The sequence below is a fragment of the Siniperca chuatsi genome, linkage group LG3 (genome assembly GCF_020085105.1).
Source record: "Siniperca chuatsi isolate FFG_IHB_CAS linkage group LG3, ASM2008510v1, whole genome shotgun sequence".
In the NCBI taxonomy this organism is placed as follows: domain Eukaryota; kingdom Metazoa; phylum Chordata; class Actinopteri; order Centrarchiformes; family Sinipercidae; genus Siniperca; species Siniperca chuatsi.
In genome coordinates this window covers 2,522,252-2,547,405 of record NC_058044.1, presented here as the reverse complement: position 1 = coordinate 2,547,405, position 25,154 = coordinate 2,522,252, and the positions used below count along the sequence as shown (strand labels likewise).

The window sequence follows — 25,154 nt, the reverse complement described above, 5'->3', positions numbered from 1 at the left end:
AAAGATCTCCTGTTATGAGAAAGGGGCTCGCCCAAAGCTCACTGTCAGGTTCAACACAGAGGATGAGAACATCATTGATGAGCAGCCCAAGCCCAAGAACCCTAAAGGGTGGAAGAAAGTTGCGTATAACCTCAAACCAGGGCACTGGAGGAAAAAGTAGAAGAGTTTTCACTTCTGCTTTTTCCTCCAATGCCGCGGTAAGTAATAGTTGGTTAGTAATAGTTCGGCATTTTGGAAATTACGCTTATTTGCTTTCTGGTAGAAAATCAATAAAAATATTTGTATTTAAATTTTTGATATTCTGAATTCTGAATTTTCTTATCATTTACTGTCACAAGTGCTGACACGTTGTACTCAGGTCAGAGACTTGTGTAACTGCTTGTGTAGAGATGCTTTAATTATATACTATTACTCACAGTTACTGCGTTTACATTCTTTCATTTACTTTGTGATATAGAGCAACAGTGATCTACTCACATACCTATAGAACTGGAGTTACGTCCAATAACTTATAACGTTATTTCACCCCGTCTCTCATAACTGAATAGGAGAGTACTGCAGTGCAGATGCTGTGTTTACACTCATTCATTCATAGAGAGCGGGGCATGTGGTGAGCAGAAGGTTTGCAGTTTCTTTCTTCATCCTGCGTAATGTTGTCTTTAATGCCTTTACTATCTCTACCGGCATTAGAAACTTGTAGGAGAGACACAAGCAGCCTATGCTGACCAATCGCAGTTCTTGCGGTCCACATGTGGTATCTCCGCAGCCACCATAGCCCCCACTTGTAGGTACATTTTTGAGGAGGCGCACGTCAGCTACAGCGTAGGCTACAGTAGGCTACAGTAGCTACAGAGCCGTAGGAAGTATGAATGAAATTTTAGAGCCTGACCGATAAATCTGCTATTAGCTCATCACAGATATATCACTATCAGTGTATAGGTTGGCCAATAAGTAACAAGAAATTGCATTAGAGAAATGCCAAAGATATGCTTGAGTTAATTTAGAAACAGTGTTGCTATTACATAATTTGTCCACCAGAGAGCACTGACAAGTTTATTTTACACTGTAACTATTCAGTACATATCTTGGACATTTCAATTCAATTTAATTCAGTTTTATTTATATAGCACCAATTCATAACAAAAGTTATCTCATTGCACATTTCCTATAGAGCAGGTCTAGACCGTACTCTTTATAATATTATTTACACAGACACAACAATTCCCACCATGAGCAAGCACTTGGCGACAGTGGCAAGGAAAAACTTCCTTTTAAGAGACATGGTTCTTTAATACCCAAATTTAAGGGATCATTTTAAAAAATCTTAAATTATATTATGTCCATATGATAAAAAAAAACCCCCACATAGTTGGAAATACATTATAATTAGATTTTTTAGCTCTTAACGTTAACTAGTGATTACTTAGTTTACCAATTAGCCACAACAAAAGCTAACATCAACCTAACATCACTGAAAACCTCAAAGCAGACACATAAAAACATGCTAATTAGTAATGCTAAACGCAAATGCAAATGCAGAGAAAAGCAAAAAGGACATTATGATAACACACGAAACGAGATGGAAATCGTTTCTTATTAGCTATAGGCTATGTACAATATATAATATAGGTATATAAGCACAAATAATGAATACTATATATGAAAAATATATGCAGTAGTGTTATATATGTGTGTAAATGTAATACATATGTCATATCTAATGAGGGCTGTCAAGTGATCTGTTTTCTCTGGCAGCCATATTGGAAATCCTCAGTTCCTGGCAACAGCAGCTGAGATTAGCTGTTTCTAATCTTGAGTTTTTGTCATTTTATCAGTATGGAATAAACACAGTTGACCTTTTTGCTGGAACTACCTTAAAAGTGCCACTGTGTGGCAAAAAAGAACACACACTTCTGATGTATTAACAAACAGTTTCCTATTTACACATCCAGCAGAAGCAGAGCAACATAATCATCCCATAAGAGTCGTGTTTCTGTCCACCTGATGAATCTAAGTCTCCACCAACTCCTGAGAAAAATATCTGGCTCTTTAGCTGCTAAATGTTCCACTTTATTCAGTTTATGACTGTGTCTGTCTGCTGTTTCCTGCTGAGTGGCTTTATCAGACAGAGACAGAGTGTTCACTTTACATAACAAAACACAATATTAGCAATATTTCCTGATCATTAACAATGAATTTGTTCTCTTAACTCTGATCACTTTCATGCAAAATTAAATAACTGATCTATTTAGTTCATTTGATAGGTGTGAGAATCAGAGGGGTGGAGTTTTTACCACCATCATTAGGACAAGGACCAAAGTACAGGTAGAGTTTCTCAGTGAAGGAGCAGCCAGTAAAGGAGTAGATAAGAGCTGCAGCATCTACGTCATAAAAGGAGACCAGACCCTCCTCATAATCCACAAACACCCCCACCTTCTGAGGCTTAGACTTCAGAGAGAGACAGACATCAGGACCACCAAATGCTTTGTACTCATTTCCATTTCTTAAATATACAGTCCAGTAACCATCCTCAGGGCTCAGTGGGATGTTCTCTTTTCTGTTGATCGACTCTCTGCACACTCCTAAAGTCCATTTAGTCTTCCCTTTAACCTGAACCTCAAAATAAAATCTGCCTGAAGAGAAACTCTGCTTTCCTAAAACACAGATACAGTGAGAAAATCTCTCTGGGTTGTTTGGGAGATTCTTCTTTACATCACTGTGATTCACTTGTTTCCCATCTGCAGACAGGATGAGATTGGGATGTGCTGTATCAGGATCAAGAGTCACATTTTTGCCATAGCGTTGGAATCTCTTCAGTTCAGCCTCAATCAGTTTCTTCATCTGTTTACTGATCGTCTCCTCCAGCTGAGCCACAGCTCTCCTTACAGTCCCCTCGTGTGATGGTGGATGGATGCTGACCTCTGTCCAGTCCTTGGTTGTTGGAGCAGCTTTCAGGGATGGGAAGCTTTGGAGGAGGTGGAGGTGGTCTTCAGAGCGTGAGAGCTGCTCCACCTCAGTGTGTCTCTTCTTCAGCTCAGAGATTTCCTGTTCCAGCTCTTTGATGAAAGCTTCGGCCTGTTTCTCTGTAAATCTCTGCTTCTCTTCAATCATCTCAATGAGCTCGTTCATGCATCTCTCAACAGACCTCATCAGAGAAGTGAAGACCTGAACACCTTCTGCGATCTCTCTGTCTGCATTTTCCTTACCAAGGTTAACCGAGCGTTTGATCTCCTGAATCTTCAGTTGTCTCTTCTGGATCATCTGCTGAAGTTCACCCTCTGTCTTCCCCAGCTGAGCCTTCTTCTCTTCATATTCTTCCTTCAGAGGAACAAAGTCATGTGTCTTGTGGTCTAAAACAGGGCAGAGCATGCAGACACATGTCTGGTCGGTCTTACAGAACAGCTCCAGAGGTTTATCGTGCTTCATACACATCCTGTCTTCCAGGTTCTCCACAGGGTCGATCAGCTGATGTCTTTTCAGGCCTGACACTGTCAGATGAGGCTCCAGGTGAGTCTCACAATAGGACGTTAGACACACCTGGCAGGACTTCAGGGCCCTCTGTTTGTTTCCAGTGCAGACGTCACAGGGAACTTCTCCAGGTTTGGCATCTTTTTGCTCTGAGCTGCTGCTTTTGTTGATTTTTTGTTGAGCTTCCTCTCTGAACTGAGCAACCATCTCAGAGATGAAAGTGTTGATGTGCAGTTCAGGTTTTGTGGTAAAAACATTTTTACACATGGGACACTGCCACAGGACATTGACATTCCAGTGTTCATTGATGCAGTTTTTGCAGAAGTTGTGTCCACATGGTATGGTGACAGGATCAGTGAACACATCCAGACAGATGGAGCACAGAAACTGATCTTCAGATCGCAGATAGTTCGCAGCAGCCATATCTACACACTGGGAACACAAGTGAAAAAGTGTGAAAAAATTAAAACATAACTTGTTTTTTTCTGATAAAATGTTTGACGAGGATCATTCTTTTTCTTACACAATTGGAACACTTGGGGACCTACTGTAGCTCAGCTGTGAAAATTAGCTGACTTTGCAGGAGAAGATGAACAGCCACCAGTAGAAAACAACCAGCCACATATTTAAAGGAGCTTACTCAGATGGAATATTTAAGAAGAAAACAAAGACTGAGCCAGGCTAACTGTTCAAAGTGGTGGGACTAAGTTCCTGTTTTGAAATTTGTCTCAATTCATTTTTTTTAACTAATTATAGCTACTTATTTGGTTTACTTTTTAATATAACAGTAAAAAATTTCAGCTGTACTCACCAGTGTTTGTCAGACAGACTGCAATGTTTGGGGAGAAAGGCCTGGGACTAAGTTCCTGTTTTGAAATTTACCAGAAAGGCTCAAATCTTGAGACACTACTCCAAAGTCAAGACAGGGAAGTCCCATTTGAAATCCTAAAGCCTAAAGTTTGGGTTTCAGGTCCTTGACAACTTGTTGTGTGTTTTTGACTACAGTTAATGCCATTGTAAAATGTAAACACCAACAGTGTCACAGTTAGTAGTATATTGGTATGTATACCATATTGGCCTGACTATAATTGAAAAAGGGTGCTCTTCTTGAATTTGAGGACTAGACATTTAAATGTTGCTATGCATTAATAATAGCAGGTGGCACCTGTAAATAAAAAGTTCCCTTTTGACTGGAGTAAAGTAACTTGACAAGTCCAGTGGTAGTAGTGACAAAGACAAAGATGCAGTGACTGTGCTGGCATTGGACAACAAGAACTCCAACAAGCTGACAAACCCACAGCCTGATGTATTATCACAGTAAACCGTTGTTTAGACTGAATTTTGCACAGGAACACAAACACTGGTGTATCTGATTGACTTATGGTTTTATATGGCATTGCTTGAGTGACAAAACCTTAAGGAAAATAACATTAACTGAATCATGCAGTTCCTGTCTTAGAACAGCTGACTTTAGTGTTAATGCTGGTTGTTGAAAAAGGGGAAGGATGTTCCAGTTTCTCTCAGCTACTTGACAGAGGACACATACCAACATTAAAAAGCGAAGAAAGTCTTCACAATGATGGGCATTTAAACTAATTATAGCTAATTATTTGCTGTGTCCCATATTTAACCAAATGAAAGGACACATAAAAAATATACAGGAAGCTCCCAATTGTGGCAGACATCATTTCACTTTTTAATGTAACAGTAAACATTATCAGCTGTACTCACCAGTGTTTGTCAGAGACTCTGCTATGTTGTGAAGAAAGTAGCGAAGTGATGTAGTCTTGAATTTTCTTTTAGAGAGGAACAGAGAGACTCATCTCAACGTCAGCTCTAGTGTGGCTCTAACAAACTTTCAGTTTCATTTGAGGAATTTTTGTTTAACCTTTCCTGTCAGGTTCATACTAATCCCACCTCCTTTGGAGGGTCAGGCACACCTTAAACCTCAAAGCTAAACAGCAGCAGACAGGATCTGACTGGTTTAGCTTGTTGGTTGTAGTGTAGTTGTGGGTTGTACATATCTGGAGAGGAAGGGCTGCCTGAGAGCCTAATTTCAGGGAAAACAACAGTCTTTTCCTGCCCTTTTCATTGTTACTCCTCCTCTTTCTACAGCTCCGTTGCTGAAGTTTTGTTGCCTCCCTCAGGTTCGTAAATTATTTTAGTGACATATTTTTGGCCCAAGGATCAGTGACTCACCCTGCAGGGAGTTAGACAGCATCTGGGGAAGTATACCTGGAGGTGCTTTATAAGCCAATTCTCCCGTTGCCCTGATGCTAATCTGTGTGTGCAAACACAACTGCTAATCACACAGATGATAATATTACCTCTTCAAAGGGAAGGAGAACTTCTCTGCAACTGCAACATTTTCAATGACAACCAAAGAAATTTGCTTATTTCAGTTTTTCATGGATGTAGCTATTTTTCTGGTTCTGGCACAGAAAGATAACGTCCCCATTCTTAATCCCACCTACAAAGCTCTGATTGGCTCAACAGGGTAATACCAGTTTAAGGTACTACCATAGGTACATATCGACATCCAAACCCTGCCATTAACAAGTCATCCTTCATGCTCAGGAGAACCCACTGCCATACATATAAACTGATACAATCTCCACTTTTCTTCCTAAATCTAATTATCTATTCTTTATAAATCTGTATGTCATACATACCAACCCTTGACTGGAATGTAGTTAAACCTGTTACGATGTCACAAACCTCAAAAGGAAACAGAAAGTTTGTTTTTTTTGATAAATTTTTATTGATTATTGTATAGATAGGGTCACATACAGTTGTCCATAGTTTTCTTCAGAATAAAACATAAACAAGGAGGTGACCCTCTGAACCCCCCACTCCCCCCCACTCCAGCAGTCCCCATGCCCCAAGCCATTGATCCTTGACATAAAATTGCAATCAAAGCAAAATAACCATACAATAACCAATAACAATAATAAAACAAAACAGATACAGTCTGCAATATGAGAAACTTAGAATAAGTAAAATAACAAAGATCATCAGAGGTTTGAAAGTCCAGTCATATCACAAAATTAGATTCTACCATCTTGAAGCTTTTCTGTCAACTCATCTGCCACAGATTCCCAAGCCTCAAGAGTTGAGGCTCTCGCTTTATTTATTCTGGCCGTCGACAGTTCTAACATTACTATATCATGAAACTGAAATAGCCAGTGTCGCACAGATAAAGTATTGGGAGGGAGCCATCTTTGTGCAATTATCTTTTTGGCAGAGGTTAGTCCTGCCAGCCAAATCTTTCTTTGTAGCTCTGTGAAACCTAAATTGGAGTCATCGTTTAGAAGGAGCACAACTGGTTGCACTGGTATCTCTTCCTAACATATCAGACATTATTGAGGAGATCTTTTCCCAAAACTCATAAACCTTCTCACGTTCCCAGACCATATGCATGAATGTTCCCTCTTGTTGTTAGGGACAAAAACTACAGTGGGGATTTGCAGATAAGTTAATGAGGAAGCATTTCTTTGGTGTCCAGTACAATCTGTGACAAAATTTGAAATAAATAAATTGGTGGTTTGGATTTTTTGATGCACAGAAAATATTTTTCCATACTGCCTCCCAATCAATCTGGTCTACAGATAGCTCTCTTGTCCAAATTGTGTGCAGTGGTAATTGTTTTTGCTTAGCTTCAAGAAGGTAAGGATAGACAGCTGACACAACCCTTTGTTGAGAAGGATTAAAGAGCCAACTGTGAACAGGATGTGTTTCGAGAGCTGATCCCCATGGGACTCCATATGCTCTGAGGGCTGAACGCAGTTGCAAAAACAAAAAAAAGGAAGATGCCGGTACATTAAAAGATGCAACTATATTTTGAAGGCTGAGCATCCCGTTATCATTCCATATGTCAGCAAGAGTCCTAATTCCCTGCTTTGACCACTGTTCTGATGTGAATGGTTCAGAACCACATTTAATATTCCTATTACACCATAGGGGAGTCTGTAGGTGCCATTTGTTGTTGTAACTTAATAATTTCTCCACTGCTGTGAAAGTGTTAATGGTGTTTGTTACAATGGGACCGAAGGATTGTTTACAATACTTTAAAGAGTACATCCTCAAGTCTGATTGGTCTGACGGGAAACAGAAAGTTTGTCAGAGCGACAGCCGAGCTGCAGTCGAGACAAGGACAATTAAGTAAGTAAATTAAGTCTTCAGGTCTTTTTCAACACAGCCACATGTTTACAGTTTCAACAACCAGCATATATAAATAATCCCAAATTACTAATTTTATATAATTATACAGTACAGTTAATAAAACTTTTATGCATAAAAGTTTTTTGTTGTTTTTGTCAACTCCTTCACTTTTCTTCTCAGTGTGTAGATATGGCTGCCGTCAGCTGTCTGCTATCTGAAGATCAGTTTCTGTGCTCCATCTGTCTGGATGTGTTCACTGATCCTGTCAGCACATCATGTGGACACAACTTCTGCAAAAACTGCATCAACGTACACTGGGATACTAACGACCAGTACCTGTGTCCGATGTGTAAAAAGGTTTTCAACACAAGACCTGAGCTGCACGTCAACACTTTGTTCTCTGAGATGGCTGCTCAGTTCAGACAGTCAGCTCAACAGGAAGCCAGCAGCAGCAGCTCAGAGACACAAGTGTCCAAACCAGGAGAAGTTCCCTTTGAAATTCAGCAGATGATTCAGAAGAGACAACTGAAGATTCAGGAGATCAAACAGTCAGTCAACATCAGTGAGGAAGATGCAGAGAGAAAGATAGCAGAAAGTGTTCAGGTTTTCACTTCTCTGAAGGAGTCTGTTGAGAGAGGCCTGATCGAGCTCATTGACACTATCGCAGAGAAGCAGAAAACAACAGAGAAACAGGCCGAAGCTTTCATCAAAGAGCTGGAACAGGAAATCCCTGAGCTGATGAAGAGAAGGACTGAGGTGGAGCAGCTCTCACGCTCTGAAGACCACCTCCACCTACTCCAGAGTGTCCAGTCCCTAAACACCCACCACCAACCACCCACCAAGGACTGGACAGAGGTCAGTGTCCCTCCACCATCATATGAGGAGACTGTGGTGAGAGCTGTGGCTCAGCTGGAGGAGACACTCAGTAAACAGATAAAGAAGCTGCTTGAAGCAGAGCTGAAGAGGGTCCAGCAGTATGCAGTGGATGTGACTCTTGATCTTGATACAGCAAATCCTGAACTCATCCTGTCTGATGATGGGAAACAAGTGAATCATGGTGATGTGAAGAAGAATCGTCCAGACAACCCAGAGAGATTTTCTCATCTGTGTTTTAGGAAAGCAGAGTTTCTCTTCAGGCAGATTTTACTTTGAGGTTCAGGTTAAAGGGAAGACTAAATGGACTTTAGGAGTGTGCAGAGAGTCGATCAACAGAAAAGAGAACATCCCACTGAGCCCTGAGGATGGTTACTGGACTGTATATTTAAGAAATGGAAATGAGTACAAAGCATTTGGTGGTCCTGATGTCTGTCTCTCTCTGAAGTCTCAGCCTCAGAAGGTGGGGGTGTTTGTGGATTATGAGGAGGGTCTGGTCTCCTTTTATGACGTAGATGCTGCAGCTCTTATCTACTGCTTTACTGGCTGCTCCTTCACTGAGAAACTCTACCTGTACTTTGGTCCTTGTCCTAATGATGGTGGTAAAAACTCCACCCCTCTGATTCTCACACCTATCAAATGAACTAAATAGATCAGTTATTTAATTTTGCATGAAAGTGATCAAAGTTAAGAGAACAAATTCATTGTTAATGATCAGGTTATATTGGTAATATTGTGTTTTGTTATGTAAAGTGAACACTCTGTCTCTGTCTGATAAAGCCACTGTACACTCAGCAGGAAACAGCAGACAGACACAGTCATAAACTGAATAAAGTGGAACATTTAGCAGCTAAAGAGCCAGATATTTTTCTCAGGAGTTGGTGGAGACTTAGATTCATCAGGTGGACAGAAACACGACTCTTATGGGATGATTATGTTGCTCTGCTTCTGCTGGATGTTCTTTTTTGCCACACAGTGGCACTTTTAAGGTAATTCCAGCAAAAAGGTCAACTGCGTTTATTCCATACTGATAAAATGACAAAAACTCAAGATTAGAAACAGCTAATCTCAGCTGCTGTTGCCAGGAACTGAGGATTTCCAATATGGCTGCCAGAGAAAACAGATCACTTGACAGCCCTCATTAGATATGACATATGTATTACATTTACACACATATATAACACTACTGCATATATTTTTCATATATTGTATTCATTATTTGTGCTTATATACCTATATTATATATTGTACATAGCCTATAGCTAATAAGAAACGATTTTCCATCTCGTTTCGTGTGTTATCACAATGTCCTTTTTGCTTTTCTCTGCATTTGCATTTGCGTTTAGCATGTTTTTATGTGACTGCTTTGAGGTTTTCAGTGATCTTAGGTTGATATTAGCTTTTGTTGTGGCTAATTGGTAAACTAAGTAATCACTAGTTAACGTTAAGAGCTAAAAAATCTAAATGATCCCTTAAATTTGGTTATTAAGGAACCATGTCTCTTAAAAGGAAGTTTTTCCTTGCCACTGTCGCCAAGTGCTTGCTCATGGTGGGAATTGTTGTGTCTGTGTAAATAATATTATAAAGAGTACGGTCTAGACCTGCTCTATAGGAAATGTGCAATGAGATAACTTTTGTTATGAATTGGCGCTATATAAATAAAACTGAATTCAAGTGAATTGAAATGTCCAAGATATGTACTGAATAGTTACAGTGTAAAATAAACTTGTCAGTGCTCTCTGGTGGACAAATTATGTAATAGCAACACTGTTTCTAAATTAACTCAAGCATATCTTTGGCATTTCTCTAATGCAATTTCTTGTTACTTATTGGCCAACCTATACACTGATAGTGATATATCTGTGATGAGCTAATAGCAGATTTATCGGTCAGGCTCTAAAATTTCATTCATACTTCCTACGGCTCTGTAGCTACTGTAGCCTACGCTGTAGCTGACGTGCGCCTCCTCAAAAATGTACCTACAAGTGGGGGCTATGGTGGCTGCGGAGATACCACATGTGGACCGCAAGAACTGTGATTGGTCAGCATAGGCTGCTTGTGTCTCTCCTACAAGTTTCTAATGCCGGTAGAGATAGTAAAGGCATTAAAGACAACATTACGCAGGATGAAGAAAGAAACTGCAAACCTTCTGCTCACCACATGCCCCGCTCTCTATGAATGAATGAGTGTAAACACAGCATCTGCACTGCAGTACTCTCCTATTCAGTTATGAGAGACGGGGTGAAATAACGTTATAAGTTATTGGACGTAACTCCAGTTCTATAGGTATGTGAGTAGATCACTGTTGCTCTATATCACAAAGTAAATGAAAGAATGTCAACGCAGTAACTGTAAGTAATAGTATATAATTAAAGCATCTCTACACAAGCAGTTACACAAGTCTCTGACCTGAGTACAACGTGTCAGCACTTGTGACAGTAAATGATAAGAAAATTCAGAATTCAGAATATCAGAAATTAAAATACAAATATTTTTATTGACTTTTTTACCAGAAAGCAAATAAGTGTAATTTCCAAAATGCCGAACTATTACTAACCAACTATTACTTACCGTGGCATTGGAGGAAAAAGCAGAAGTGAAAACTCTTCTACTTTTTCCTCCAGTGCCCTGGTTTGAGGTTATACGCAACTTTCTTCCACCCTTTAGGGTTCTTGGGCTTGGGCTGCTCATCAATGATGTTCTCATCCTCTGTGTTGAACCTGACAGTGAGCTTTGGGCGAGCCCCTTTCTCATAACAGGAGATCTTTTCCTCCAGCTTCTTCAGCTTCAGGGAAAGCATGTTCTCCCTCTCAGAGGTCCTCAGCTTCTGCTGGATGCAGAAATCCTGTTGCTGTCTAACCTTAATGTTGAGCGCCTGAATTTTTTTGAACTGTTCATCCTTAATGGCCTCCTTATCAGCTTTTTCTGCCTTTAACTTCTCAAACATATCATTGAATCTCAAGGTTTTTCCTTCGTAGCACAGTTTCATGTCTTGTATGTCTTGAAGGTAGGCCTTCTTCTCCTTCTCCCAGGCTTGGAGTTTACTATCCTCATCATGCTCTTTTTGGAGTGTCTCTCGAAGGTCATCTATTTCTTGGCGGAGGACCTTCTCCCTCTCAGAGGCCTTCAGCTGCTGCTGTAAATGCAAATCCTTTTCATTTTGGAGCTTGATGTTGAGCTCCTGATTTATATTTTGCAGGGCCTTTTTTTCTCTCTTCTCTGCCATGTACTTTTCAGCCATACGCTCAAAACTCATTTTAATCTGCTCCACCTCCTTGCTCAATACCCTGTTCTCCCTCTCCAAAGCTTTGAGTTTAGATCCAAGTGTATTCGGACAGTCTGATTCCTCTGTTTGAAGCTTCTCTTCCAAGTCCCATGTTTCTTGTTGGACGACGTTGTCCCCCTCAGAAGTCTTGAGGTCCTCCTGGACACAGACATCATTTTCTTTTTGTAGCAATAAATCGGGCTCCTGAATTTGATCCTCTTGATGCATCACAGAGACTTTCTCTGCGCTCTCAGCCTCGTCCTTTTCTGACACATCTTTTGAGGTCAAGTCATTCTCTTTGCAGCTCATTTGAAGTTTTTCTGTCTGACTTATCAAGACCCTGTTCTCCCTCTCCAAAGCTTCTAGTATAGGTCCAAGCATATCCAGACAGTTTGAACCTTGTGTTTGGAGCTTCTCTTCCAAGTCACATGTTTCTTGTTGGAGGACGTTGTCCCCCTCAGAAGTCTTGAGCTTCTCTTGGGTACAGACATAATCGGGCTCCTGAATTTCAACCTCTTGCTGTGTCACAGAGACTTTCTCTGCGCTCTCAGCCTCGTCCTTTTCGGACACATCTTTGAAGGTGGCGTTATTCTCTTTGGAGCTCATTTGAAGTTGTTCTTTCTGACTAAATAAGTCCCTGTTCTCCCTCTCCAAAGCTTCGAGTAGAGGTCCAACCATATCCATGGTGCTGGTTTTTGAGGTCACAAATTTCTTTGCAGAGGACCTCTGCTCAGTGGCTTGCAAGTCTTTTTCGCTTTGGATAGAGATGGGAGAGCTCACTAATTTTTGTCCTGTAGGTTGCACTTTAATGCCGTCTTACGTAAGCTTGAGTTCTTTAAGTAATTGTACTTTTCTTCCAGAGTGGTGATCTCAATTCTCAAAGCTAATGTTCCAACAGAATGTGAGTATGATGTCATTTCCTGAGAATGCCTTTGACCTGGGAATCATTTTCTGTCCTTTGTTGCATCATCAGTAGAACAGGTAATAGAATGTTGTTGTTGTTTTTTTATAAACCTTGCAACACACACATGCATGGACACAAACACAAAATTGATTCACAGGACTTGCTGTTACCACCAGTAACCACAGGTGTGACCAGATCAATCAGGTCTGAAATCTTGAAGCCAGTTCAGAACAAATATTCGCAACGAGACGAGTTGAAACTTGCAGCTACTTGCAATGTTCCGGTCTGCAATGTTCTGCCAGTTTACACCAATGCGACTAAACGAGACGGTGTATCGTCTACATAGCAACGACTATGTACTTCCGTTCTAACTGCCGGCTTTTCAGGCTTTTTTTTTGTAGCTGGATAAAATTTGTAGCATCTTAAGACATAAATGAGGATCATGACACTTATTTGCTACAGTTGGATTTCTAGTATTGATGAAACGGCGAAAACATAACAAAACGAGGGTCATACATTGCTGTTGTGCAATGTGACAAAGGGCAGTTTGTTTGTTGATCTTATCTGAGTACATTTTAAGGCTTGTGTCATACAGACATGGCTGAGGTGCTCCTCTCTGTCCTCCGTCCAAAACTCTATTGACTTGACTAGCTGACTTTGCTGCGAGCTGATTGGCTGTTGAAACAGGTGACGTGCCTCACGTTCTAAAACCAGCCAAGGGTGACTTGACAAGCTGAGTTGCAGGCGATGCCATCAGCCGGCTTGAGTCTAAGACGGGCCAGTTAACACCACTGCAGTTTTTCTGTTCTAAAACAGTTTTGTCTCATTGTGAATCTGTGCGTTGTGAAATTACCTTTTCTCAAAACATTTTTTTTTGCCAGGATCAACAAGTGTTTGTTGTTGTAATACTCATTTCGGCTGAAGTGCACCACTACCCCCTGTTTTAAATAGGACTAAAAGCATTCACGTTTTCATCCAGGTGAGTTTTAATATCTCCATGTACTCTAAATACAAGGTATATATATTGTGCGTTAAAAAGTTATGTAGCATTACTAAAGTCCAGAGTGTTGTGTCTGTATCTACTGTTCTGACTAGACTCTACAGCCATGTTAGCAGTTCTGTAAGACTGTTATTAGGCCCAGCAGGGCTTTGACCTAATGTTAACACACTGATGTTTAGCAGGTATAGTATTTACTATGGTCACCTTCTTAGTTTAGCGTGTTAGCATGCTAATATTAGCTTCTAAACACATATTAAACACACAAGTACTACAAACATCAGCTGAGGCTGATCGGAATATCATCCGTTTTGCAGGTATTTGGTCAAAACCACAAGTACTGGACAGTGAAATGTTGACTGGCACTGAAGAAAAATGTAAGAGGATCACCAGACTTCAATAAACATCTTTCCAAAATGTCACGGCAGTCCATCCAATAAACTACAAATGTCAACTTCAAACTTCAAACCTCATGGTGGTGCCAAAGGAGAAGTGAGGAGATAATCAAAGATAATCTCTTCAAAGTATATATTGTGCCAAACCATCCTCTACTTGTTGAGATATTTCACTGGATAAGTGAAAACTTATCAATTCAATTTCTCCATAGACAGACACAGAGGAAGGAAATGCTCAGATAAACAACAAAATACCTTTTACTGTTTGCCTACATAATGCAAACTGTGTAACACATAATAGTACTGTTATGCAAGGGTTCCCAAAGGACTGACACACAAACAGACCGGATGGATGCTGAGCCAAGCTTTAATCAGAAAGAGCAGAAAATAAGAGGACTTGCTAATGCTTTACAGAAGTATAGACTGACATGAGTTCTGTAAATACAGAGGTTAATTAACAAAACATACATTTAAACTTTGATGGATTCTGGCACGCATTTTTGCATCGTAGATCAATTGCAAGCCATTTTGAGAGTGTTGACCTTTCAGGGGACGGAGAACGTGGAGTCCAAAAAGGAGGAAGATATCTATCAAATAGTTTTACTTATTAGCGGTTATCAAATAACAACAATGACTTCTTTATTCTTTATCTAAATCTTTATTTAAATAAATGAATCAGAACAAGGACACCGTAATCGAGCAATCCTTATTGTTGAGCTCTGCACAGTCATATCGGTATCGTATCAGTATCGGCTATATGTTGTCCGATATGCGTCGATATGAAACCAGTTTTTTTCCGATATATAATGCAGACAAATATGCTTGTGGTAAAATTTCTATAATTGGTTGACAATGTATATGTTAAATTATTTAACATGTTAAAGAATATTTAACTTAAATATTCTTTAATAAAGTTATTTGTTTAAGAAAGCAGCCTTCTGAGTAGCTTTGCATAATTATATCGGTGCACAATCCACATATTTGTATTTTCATCGGACGCCATATCGGTAACAGGTGAATATTTCTCCTCTAAAATCGGTATCTGTATTGGTCTCAAAAATCCCATTTCGGTCAGGCTCTAGTTTCATGGTTTGTAGTAAGTCATGAGACATGAGTGGATGGTACAAATATGTTTGTTTAAATGAACTGTGTTAACTAATGTCCAGTTAGCGACTGAAAGCACAAGTAGTCACTACGTCACCTAGCTTCCGGCACCACCTGTGTCGTGACGACATGCAAATGGATTTAGCTGTGCCACTTTCTGGTGTGACCGGACGCTATGATGGAAGTTATTAAATGAAAATAACAATCTTGTAGTATGAAATGAAAAAAGGGCATTTTAAGCGTAAGGAATTTCTTTATCTCAGTCACAGTGGGTTCATGGGACTGCTGTGCATTCAAGCACAAGTTCTAATAAATGTACAGGGACGAGTATTATAGTGGTGTGAAAAAGTGTTTGCCTGCTTCCCGATTTCTTATTTTTTAAATTTAAATATTAGTCAGAGATAACAGAAGTAAACACAAAATGCAGTTTTTAAATGAAGGTTGTTATTATTAAGGGAAAACAAAATCCAAACCTACACGGCCCTGTGTGAAATAGTGATCTTGTCTTCTGTTGTTGCCCAATCAACTGATGCTTTTGTTCTATAACAACAATATTATGATTTCTAATATTAAAATAAAAGTAGCAGCAGTAATAGTTCAAATAATGTTTGAGGGCAATGCAGCAGCGGCTTGACCCACCATAGCCAGTGTACTCTTCACGTCCCTGCAGACCTATACGACCTGAATCACAGCAGTCCCAGGAACTTTTCTACCTTCTGCCAGTGTAACTGAGCCCGCTGCCCTCAACCTGAAGTGGGGGGCAGGTTGCTGCTGGAAGCAGGCGAATCGGAAACACAATAATGTGCAACCCCTCCATTAATGGAGCAGCTGGTGCACTGCATCCAATTATTTCTTCTGTCACAACGGAATATGTTCTCCAGACCGACTACAGTGCCGAGCCGCTGAAGGGCTCCAATCCGTTGTTGGTCAGTATTGCCTGGACCAATGTTGGGTCTGAATATTGTAGAAAACACAACAGCATAATTCGGCCATTGACGGATGGGATTTATCCTTTGGAGAATGCTCTCACGATGTGTGTCGCTTGAGCATTTTTCAACACATGGGGAGGCATACACATAGAAAAGCAACAAATCGTTCTCATTCCGGCGGTTAAACAAGTAGCCTAAGTAGTCCACAACGCGTGACTCTGCATGATCTGCTCTAGTGGGCCATTTCAGAACTTTAGCTGCAACCACCCTGTTGCCGACGTACACCTCGTCATTGTTGATCTTATTCTTCACATCATTACCAGGATCACTGTTAAAGACCTGCTGAAGAATTTGGTTAAGGTTCTGGTTCTGGTCGTCTGGGATGTTTACAGCCAGGCTGAACATTTGAGGTACTCGATACCTATTAAATAGACAAACAAAATGTCAGGTATTTAAAATCATGGGATGGCTTACTTTATGCTAAGCATAGGATCACATTTATAAAAAGAATTTTATCATCATGTCTTATTGAGACGAGCAGCACAAAGCACAATGCTAGCACAGGGGTGAAATGTAAAGGCATTTGGATGCAGTCAGCTAGATCCGCAACAGTTAGTCGATTAATCAATTAGTCCATCGACAGAAAGTTTATTACTACTGTACTGACTTGTACAATAAGAGCACTTCATCCTTTTAACAAAGATAATGTGTGTGAAGTGTGAAGACAGAGGTTGTTGTATAGCTAGTCTTTCTCTCAAGGCAATATTCTTTCAGTGAATGAAGCAGAAGTCGACTCACTGTCGTAAGATGCCATTCACAATCGTAGCGAGCCTGTTCTGGTCCACAGTAGCCAGACTGTTTTCTGCGGACAGGAAGAAGGCCAGCATCACTGCCATCCAGCACAGGCCAGCCATCTGCACACAGAAACAAAACATCGTACAGAGGATTAAAAACAGGTATAGTATGTGGAAAGTATGTCGTCTGCAGGTGTTCACAGTAAATGAAATCTTTCACATTAAATGCAGTAATTGGGTTCTACATTCACATTTAGACTTTTACAAAGTACTTCGTAGGTGCTATGGATTTCATTAAGTAACGCTGAAACAAGTCGTTTGGAAAAAGTCGGCAATGTTTTCCAGCTCTCACGTTCTCTGGACATCAGCAGATTTAACAGTCAATGTAATAAATACCTTGATTCACATTACTTCACTGGAATAGCCAAAGAATATTTTTATATAATATTTTTTTAGAAACAGTGAGGAGTGCCCACAGTGTAATGAAGTAATAAAAGCTTTAAAAGCCATAAATTGATTGGCGAAACTGACGCCCACAGTCTGATGGAAAGGTGAGGCTTTTTTAAAAAACAAAACAGAAAACTTGACAGTACCCGCGGTGTGTATGTTCTTTTCTCTTACAGTCAGTTAGAAAACTCAGCCACTAACAGGTAACGTTAGTTTGACAGCATAAAACACGCTTTGGGACACCTGAGAAGATTTACTGGAGTCCTATACATGTCAGTATTTTATTTACTGTTTCTGCCCAATATTGACAGTGGACTAATGTAGATATTATGGTGGTTTAATAACTAACCAGAACTAAACTGAATTATTATTATTTATTTTTACAAACCCCTACCTTGATATTTCTGAGGCAGTCACTCAGTGTTAATATATTGTTTTACACAATATTGCAAGTAAATTCAAATTGAAAACAAAAAATAAGTTATTGAAATGTTGTTAACACTCCAATACAGAGCATTGCATTGAATATTAATTTGATCATTGTCAATACTGGAAAGATATTCTTTTTAATACTGACATTGATCGTGTAATCTCACATGTAAATGTATCGCTTGCTTAAAGGGAAACTTTGGTATTTTTCAACCTGGACCTTATTTTCCCGTGTTTTTGTGTGAGAAATACAACAGTTTTTGAAATTGGTTTGGTATTGTAAACTGGTGCCATCAATAATGTGCGCAGTGTGAAATGGCCAGTAGGTGTCAGTTTTGGATTTTGACACTGCCACTTTTAAATATTAGGTCTAAATTCAAAGTGTGCATTAAGCTTTTAAATATATTTCATTGTCAACACATTCTAACTAAAATTACACAATTATGTAATGTTATGAATGTTGTGCTCCACAACAATTGTTAAATTCTTTTACATTCAAATAATAATTCATGCAATATGAATTATGAAATAATGGTTTTCTTCTTTCTGGTTTCACCTACTTTGGCAGGTGTTTATAGAGTAACCTGTTTATTATCCTTTCCTTAAGCTCTTCCAGTGGAAGAGATAGGGGACGAAAATCAGTGAGACTGTATTTGGATAGTCTGTCCTAGTCCTACAGATAGTTTGTAACATTTCAACAGCTTTTTAGTTGAGATTCAATAATTCAACTGTTTCACAAATAAAGCCGTTTTCTGATATTACACCACTGTGGTTAAGGTTTGGTTAGGTTTAGGCACAAAGAACATCTTGGTTAGGGTATGTTCATGAATTGTCACATGTACTTTATTGATAATCTGTTAAATAATAAAACTTTATTTATAAAGAAACTTATCAAAACAAAGTACAAAGTGTTTCACTGAGGGAGAAATAAATCACAGTGAATGATAAAATACATAAAAAACAATCAAATAAATCAGAATCAGAATCAGAAATACTTTATTGATCCCCGAAGGGAAACTCTTTGTCACAGCAGCTCGCCTTCACGTCAGTGCACACAGGAGAAAGTACTAGAAAAAAATAAACACTATAAAACAGGTCAGAAAGTATCCTGTCGGTATAAGTATAAGATAAACAAATTTTCGCAAAGAGCGTAGTTTAAATTACACTTACACACAAGTTACTCAAGTTTGGAAGAAAAAAGGAAAGTTAAAAGTTGGAAAAAGTAAGATGACGAGACGGAGCTACGGCAACAGGCAGCATGCGGGCTGGCGCATGCGCACATCAATGGGCATAAACAGCTCAGGTAAGATCAGGATCTGCTTTCAGACAAAAATTTGTAAATTAAAATACCAAAAACATCAAACATGCACATTTCTTAAAGATTTCTTAATCTTCTTAAACAGGCCGTATATAATTTCATTATTGATATTTTTTAAAAAGAATCGATACCTAATGAGTAGCTTGTCAGTATCGATCCGCCCATCCCGTTTGTAATTCCTTTTTTGTGTTAGTATCCCTCCACCACACTCAGCTCAGAAACACTGTCCGGGGAAATACTCAGAGGGATCTTGTACTAGATGGACTGTAACTTTGAAAGATACTTTTGACTAACAGGCTGCTCAAACGTCAAAACCTTTGTTTCCACGTTGCCATGTTTCAGTGTTCGTGGGCAGATAACTGAGAAACTTGGTACCCAGAGTATCTACTACTCTGACTCTCTCTGACTAACGTTCAGGGAGTGACAGAATTCCTTCAGTGCTAGAAGTGAAATTTTTTACCTGCTTCGGTGGAGAAAAACGTCTTTAAGGTGCTGTTGACTCTGTTTCCTTCTCAGTGCAAGGTGCTGTCGCAGTGAATACAGTCAGAAGGACGTCTGACCGTGGCCAAACCCTCAGAGTGGCACCATGCCCTTATTTGAACATGTTTCTAAGAAACTGTGTATTTTAACATTAACTGAATCATGCAGTTTCTGTCTTAGAACTGCTGACTTTAGTGTTAATGCTGGTTGTTGAAAAAGGGGAAGGATGTTCCAGTTTCTCTCAGCTACTTGACAGAGGACACATACCAACATTAAAAAGCGAAGAAAGTCTTCACAATGATGGGCTTTTAAACTAATTATAGCTAATTATTTGCTGTGTCCCATATTTAACCAAATGAAAGAACACGTAAAAAATATACAGGAAGCTCCCAATTGTGGCAGACATCATTTCACTTTTTAATGTAACAGTAAACATTATCAGGTGTTTGTCAGAGACTCTGCTATGTTGTGAAGAAAGTAGCGAAGTGATGTAGTCTTGAATTTTCTTTTAGAGAGGAACAGAGAGACTCATCTCGATGTCAGCTCTAGTGTGGCTCTAACAAACTTTCAGTTTCCTGTCAGGTTCATACTAATCCCGCCTCCTTTGGAGGGTCCGGCACACCTTAAACCTCATTGGCCTTAACCCAAAACTAAAAAGATCTGACTGGTTTAGCATGTTGGTTGTAGTGTAGTTGTGGGTTGTACATATCTGGAGAGGAAGGGCTGCCTGAGAGCCTAATTTCAGAGAAAACAACAGTCTTTTCCTGCCCTTTTCATTGTTACTCCTCCTCTTTCTACAGCTCCGTTGCTGAAGTTTTGTTGCCTCCCTCAGGTTTGTAAATTATTTTAGTGACATATTTTTGGCCCAAGGATCACAGTGACTCACCCTGCAGGGAGTTAGACAGCATCTGGGGAAGTATACCTGGAGGTGCTTTATAAGCCAATTCTCCCGTTGCCCTGATGCTAATCTGTGTGTGCAAACACAACTGCTAATCACACAGATGATAATATTACCTCTTCAAAGGGAAGGACAACTTCTCTGCAACTGCAACATTTTCAATGACAACCAAAGAAATTTGCTTATTTCAGTTTTTCATGGATGTAGCTATTTTTCTGGCTCTGGCACAGAAAGATAACGTCCCCATTCTTAATCCCACCTACAAAGCTCTGATTGGCTAAATACCAGTTTAAGGTACTACCATAGGTACATATCGACATCCAAATCCTGCCATTAACAAGTCATCCTTCATGCTCAGGAGAACCCACTGCCATACATATAAACTGATACAATCTCCACTTTTCTTCCTAAATCAAATAATTTATTCTTTATAAATCTGTATGTCATACATACCAACCCTTGACTGGAATATAGTTAAACCTTTTACAACGTCACAAACCTCAAAAGGAAACAGAAAGTTTGTTAGAGCAACAGCGGAGCTGCAGTCGAGACAAGGACAATTAAGTAAGTAAATTGTTTTCAGTTTAATATTCCCTATTTATTGATATTTATTCACACTTCTATTACTGCTGTGCAATATCCACCGTCTCATAATCATATTAATAATCTACACTTAACTTGACAGTACTCATTTTTGCACTATTACTTATTACTTATATTATTACATTGTATTATACCGTACATACTTATCAACCTCTAAATCCACTTGGGTACTTATACTTATTTTAGCTTTTTTACTCATAACCACTTTGTAATTAATCTATCTTACCTGTATTATAGTGTATTATATTTTGATTTGCTTAGTACTTCTATTCCTTCTATTCTCAAGTGTGCACTGACATGATAGTGAGCAGCTGTAACGAAAGAGTTTCCCCTCTGGGATCAATAAAGTATTTCTGATTCTGATTCTGATTAAGTCTTCAGGTCTTTTTCAACACAGCAGCATATTTACAGTTTCAACAACCAGCATTAACACAAATCTTCAACTCTGCTCAGACAGGATGTTGCTTTCTTTTTATACTGACACTTGTCGAATAGACATACCAGTTATGTTTAATATGACTATATAAATAATCCTAAATTACTTTTTTTATAATTATACAGTAGAATTAATAAAACTTTTATGCATAAAAGTTTTTTGTTGTTGTTGTTTTTGTCAACTCCTTCACTTTTCTTCTCAATGTGTAGATATGGCTGCCGTCAGCTGTCTGCTATCTGAAGATCAGTTTCTGTGCCCCATCTGTCTGGATGTGTTCACTGATCCTGTCAGCACATCATGTGGACACAACTTCTGCAAAAACTGCATCAATGAACACTGGGATACTAACGACCAGTACTGGTGTCCGATGTGTAAGGAGGCTTTTACCAGAAGACCTGAGCTGCACGTCAACACTTTCATCTCCGAGATGGCTGCTCAGTTCAGACAGTCAGCTCAACAGGAAGCCAGCAGCAGCAGCTCAGAGACACAAGTTGCCAAACCAGGAGAAGTTCCCTGTGACGTCTGCACTGGAAACAAACTGAAGGCCTTGAAGTCCTGCCTGGTGTGTCTGGTCTCCTACTGTGAGACTCACCTGGAGACTCATCTGACAGTGTCAGGCCTGAAAAGACATCAGCTGATCAACCCTGTGGAGAACCTGGAAGGCAGGACGTGTACGAAGCACGATAAACCTCTGGAGCTGTTCTGTAAGACCGACCAGACATGTGTCTGCATGCTCTGCCCTGTTTTAGACCACAAGACACATGATGTTGTTCCTCTGAAGGAAGGATATGAAGGAAAGAAGGCCGAGCTGGGGAAGACAGAGGCTGAAATTCAGCAGATGATCCAGAAGAGACGACTGAAGATTCAGGAGACCAAACGCTCGGCTGACCTCGGTAAGGAAGATGCAGACAGAGAGATCGCAGAAGGTGTTCAGGTCTTCACTTCTCTGAAGGAGTCTGTTGAGAAAGGTCAGGCCAATCTCATCCACACGATCAAAGAGAAGCAGAAAACAACAGAGAAACAGGCCGAAGCTTTCATCAAAGAGCTGGAACAGGAAATCTCTGAGCTGATGAAGAGAAGGACTGAGGTGGAGCAGCTCTCACGCTCTGAAGACCACCTCCATCTTCTCCAGAGTGTCCAGTCCCTAAACACCCACCACCCACCACCCACCAAGGACTGGACAGAGGTCAGCATCCATCCACCATCATATGAGGGGTCTGTGGTGAGAGCTGTGGCTCAGCTGGAGGAGACACTCAGTAAACAGATGAAGAAGCTGCTTGAAGCAGAGCTGAAGAGGGTCCAGCAGTATGCAGTGGATGTGACTCTTGATCCTGATGCAGCAAATCCTGAACTCATCCTGTCTGATGATGGGAAACAAGTGAATCATGGTGAAGTGAAGAAGAATCTTCCAGACAACCCAGAGAGATTTTCTACCAGTCTCTGTGTTTTAGGAAAGCAGAGTTTCTCTTCAGGCAGATTTTACTTTGAGGTTCAGGTTAAAGGAAAGACTGAATGGGATTTTGGAGTGTGCAGAGAGTCGATCAACAGGAAGGGACTAATCACACTGAGCCCTGAGGATGGTTACTGGGCGATATGGTTGAGAAATGGAAATGAGTATGAAGCTCTTGCTGACCCTCCAGTCCGTCTCTCTCTGAAGTCTCAGCCTCAGAAGGTGGGGGTGTTTGTGGATTATGAGGAGGGTCTGGTCTCCTTTTATGACGTAGAAGCTGCAGCTCTTATCTACTGCTTTACTGGCTGCTCCTTCACTGAGAAACTCTTCCCATACTTCAACCCAGGTCTGAATGATGGTGGCAAAAATTCTCCCCCACTGGTCCTCTCTCCTGAGTAGACAGATCATTCAGATTCATCCAGAATTTGATTCACAGTCACATTTATCATAATCTCCTAGATTACATCATCTTCTTATTCTAGTTCCACTCATGACAAATGATCGATAATAATCAATAACTCTGTTTGTAAGATACAACAATATGGGACTTGGGGACATTTGTTTGTTTTTAAGTGCTAAGAAAATAATCATCGTTTTATCTATTTTTTAAATGATGGTTGCTCAAATTTAACTACCCAGAACAGCAGTATATTAGCTTCATGAAGAGAAAACTAACTCCAAGGTTCATCTTTGTATTAGTGAAACAGCTTTTGTATTAATTAATAAAATGGTAAATGTACATAAATGACCACATACTGTATGTTTGCACTATTTGATTTATTTATTGTTAAATTCAGCTGCACTTGCTATATGTTGTCTTGAAAAAAGCATTTAATATGTATATGCACTACAATTTGGGGGTTTCATTCTATACAGATTTGTCTCTGTCAAAACAATCCATATATTACCAATGATAGTATTACCATTTATGATTTACATTACTTTAATGTACTATTAACCATTACTCAGTTGTTGTTTAGGACTTGAAACACAACATTTAGGACTTGAGTGTCAAGACTTGAGACTTGCACTAAAATTACTTGATCCTACCTCTGGACGAAATTTCCAAATATTTCCAAATATTGATGCACTAACCTCTCCAGCTCTATCAGACTCAAGTCAATTCAAGTCAAGCCCAATATCACAAATCACAAATTTGCCTAAGGGGGCTTTACAATCTGTGCAGAATACAACACCCTCTGTCCTTAGACCCTCAATTTGGATAATGTCAAAACCCTTTTAATGGGGAAAAATGGAAGAAACCTCAGGAAGAGCAACAGAGGAGGACTCCATCTTCCAGGATGAACAGACATGCAATAGATGAATATAGACACTATACACACTATATACAGTATGTGTAATTGTGGGGAATTTAAAGGGAAAATCAGGCTTGAAGAGGCTAATCTAATTCAAGTTGTAAAACTGTCTGTAGTAGTAATAGTAGTAATAAAGCATTACAAAATATTGTCACAGTGGTTTTGCATTTACACATCTCCTGGATCTTGTGGAATCACATAAAATCTTGGATTTCTGAGACATTTCTCACAGTGAGACAGATGTGATTTCACCAGTGAGTATTCAAATGACGAAATCAGCACTCTGCACTGCTCTCAGTGAGGTTTAAAAGATCCCAAAACACATTTTAAACCATTTAATTTGTCTTGAATGTATTGATTTGATGTTTTTGTCTGTAAGTTGAAAAGAGTCTGAATACTACACAGAAATAGAGGAACTTGGTAGATTTCTTGTTGTTCATATTTGAGATTTTGTTTTGTCTTTCCTTTGCTACATGATGCTGAGGCAAGTTTGAGAAACATGTTACAAGATCAGAATCAGATCAGATCAGAAATACTTTATTGATCCCCGAAGGGAAACTCTTTGTTACAGCAGCTCGCCTTTACGTCAGTGCACACAGGAGGAAGTACTAGCAAACAATATGATACACTATAAAAACTATAAAACAGGTCAGAAAATAAATTAAGTACCAGGTGGGTATAAGTATAAGATAAAATAAGTGTGAAGTACCAAGTGGGTTTACCGGTTGATGATGATAATACAGTATAATAATACAATGTAATAATATAAGTAATAAGCAGAGGTGCATGTACTGTCGAGTTAAGTGTAGCTTATTGAGGTTATTAAGATATTGCACAGCAGTAATGGAGGTATATAATATCAATGTCAATAAATAGGAAAAACTAAA

The 25,154-nt window shown here is 39.5% G+C and overlaps 2 protein-coding genes across 5 annotated transcripts; one reads left to right on the top strand and one right to left on the bottom strand.

Annotated features, from left to right (window-relative positions):
- Positions 1–1,914: 1,914 nt before the first annotated feature.
- On the bottom strand, positions 1,915–20,109 carry LOC122873111 (E3 ubiquitin-protein ligase TRIM39-like). 3 transcript variants are annotated; one of them, XM_044189451.1, is made up of 2 exons: positions 20,008–20,109; positions 1,915–3,903 (listed from the first exon to the last, which is right to left on the bottom strand). In XM_044189451.1, the coding sequence occupies exon 2, from the start codon at positions 3,889–3,891 to the stop codon at positions 2,254–2,256; it is 1,638 nt and encodes a 545-aa protein (XP_044045386.1). In that variant the 5' UTR covers positions 3,892–3,903; positions 20,008–20,109; the 3' UTR covers positions 1,915–2,253. The 3 variants fall into 3 exon arrangements, with proteins under 3 accessions (XP_044045386.1, XP_044045385.1, XP_044045387.1); XM_044189450.1 differs by lacking the exon at positions 20,008–20,109 and adding an exon at positions 5,200–5,459 and having other exon boundaries at positions 1,915–3,900; XM_044189452.1 differs by lacking the exon at positions 20,008–20,109 and adding an exon at positions 4,280–4,284 and having other exon boundaries at positions 1,915–3,900.
- On the top strand, positions 7,804–23,476 carry LOC122873112 (nuclear factor 7, brain-like). 2 transcript variants are annotated; one of them, XM_044189453.1, is made up of 2 exons: positions 7,804–8,110; positions 22,005–23,476. In XM_044189453.1, the coding sequence occupies exons 1-2, from the start codon at positions 7,819–7,821 to the stop codon at positions 23,348–23,350; spliced, it is 1,638 nt and encodes a 545-aa protein (XP_044045388.1). In that variant the 5' UTR covers positions 7,804–7,818; the 3' UTR covers positions 23,351–23,476. The 2 variants fall into 2 exon arrangements, with proteins under 2 accessions (XP_044045388.1, XP_044045389.1); XM_044189454.1 differs by having other exon boundaries at positions 7,810–8,107; positions 22,002–23,475.
- Positions 23,477–25,154: the final 1,678 nt, after the last annotated feature.

Coding starts and splice junctions, on each gene's coding strand:
- LOC122873111 (XM_044189451.1), bottom strand. CDS start 3,891: ATGGCTGCTGCGAACTATCTGCGATCTGAAGATCAGTTTCTGTGCTCC.
- LOC122873112 (XM_044189453.1), top strand. CDS start 7,819: ATGGCTGCCGTCAGCTGTCTGCTATCTGAAGATCAGTTTCTGTGCTCC. Junction 8,111..22,004: donor GACACAAGTGTCCAAACCAG/GAGAAGTTCCCT, acceptor TTGCCAAACCAG/GAGAAGTTCCCTGTGACGTC.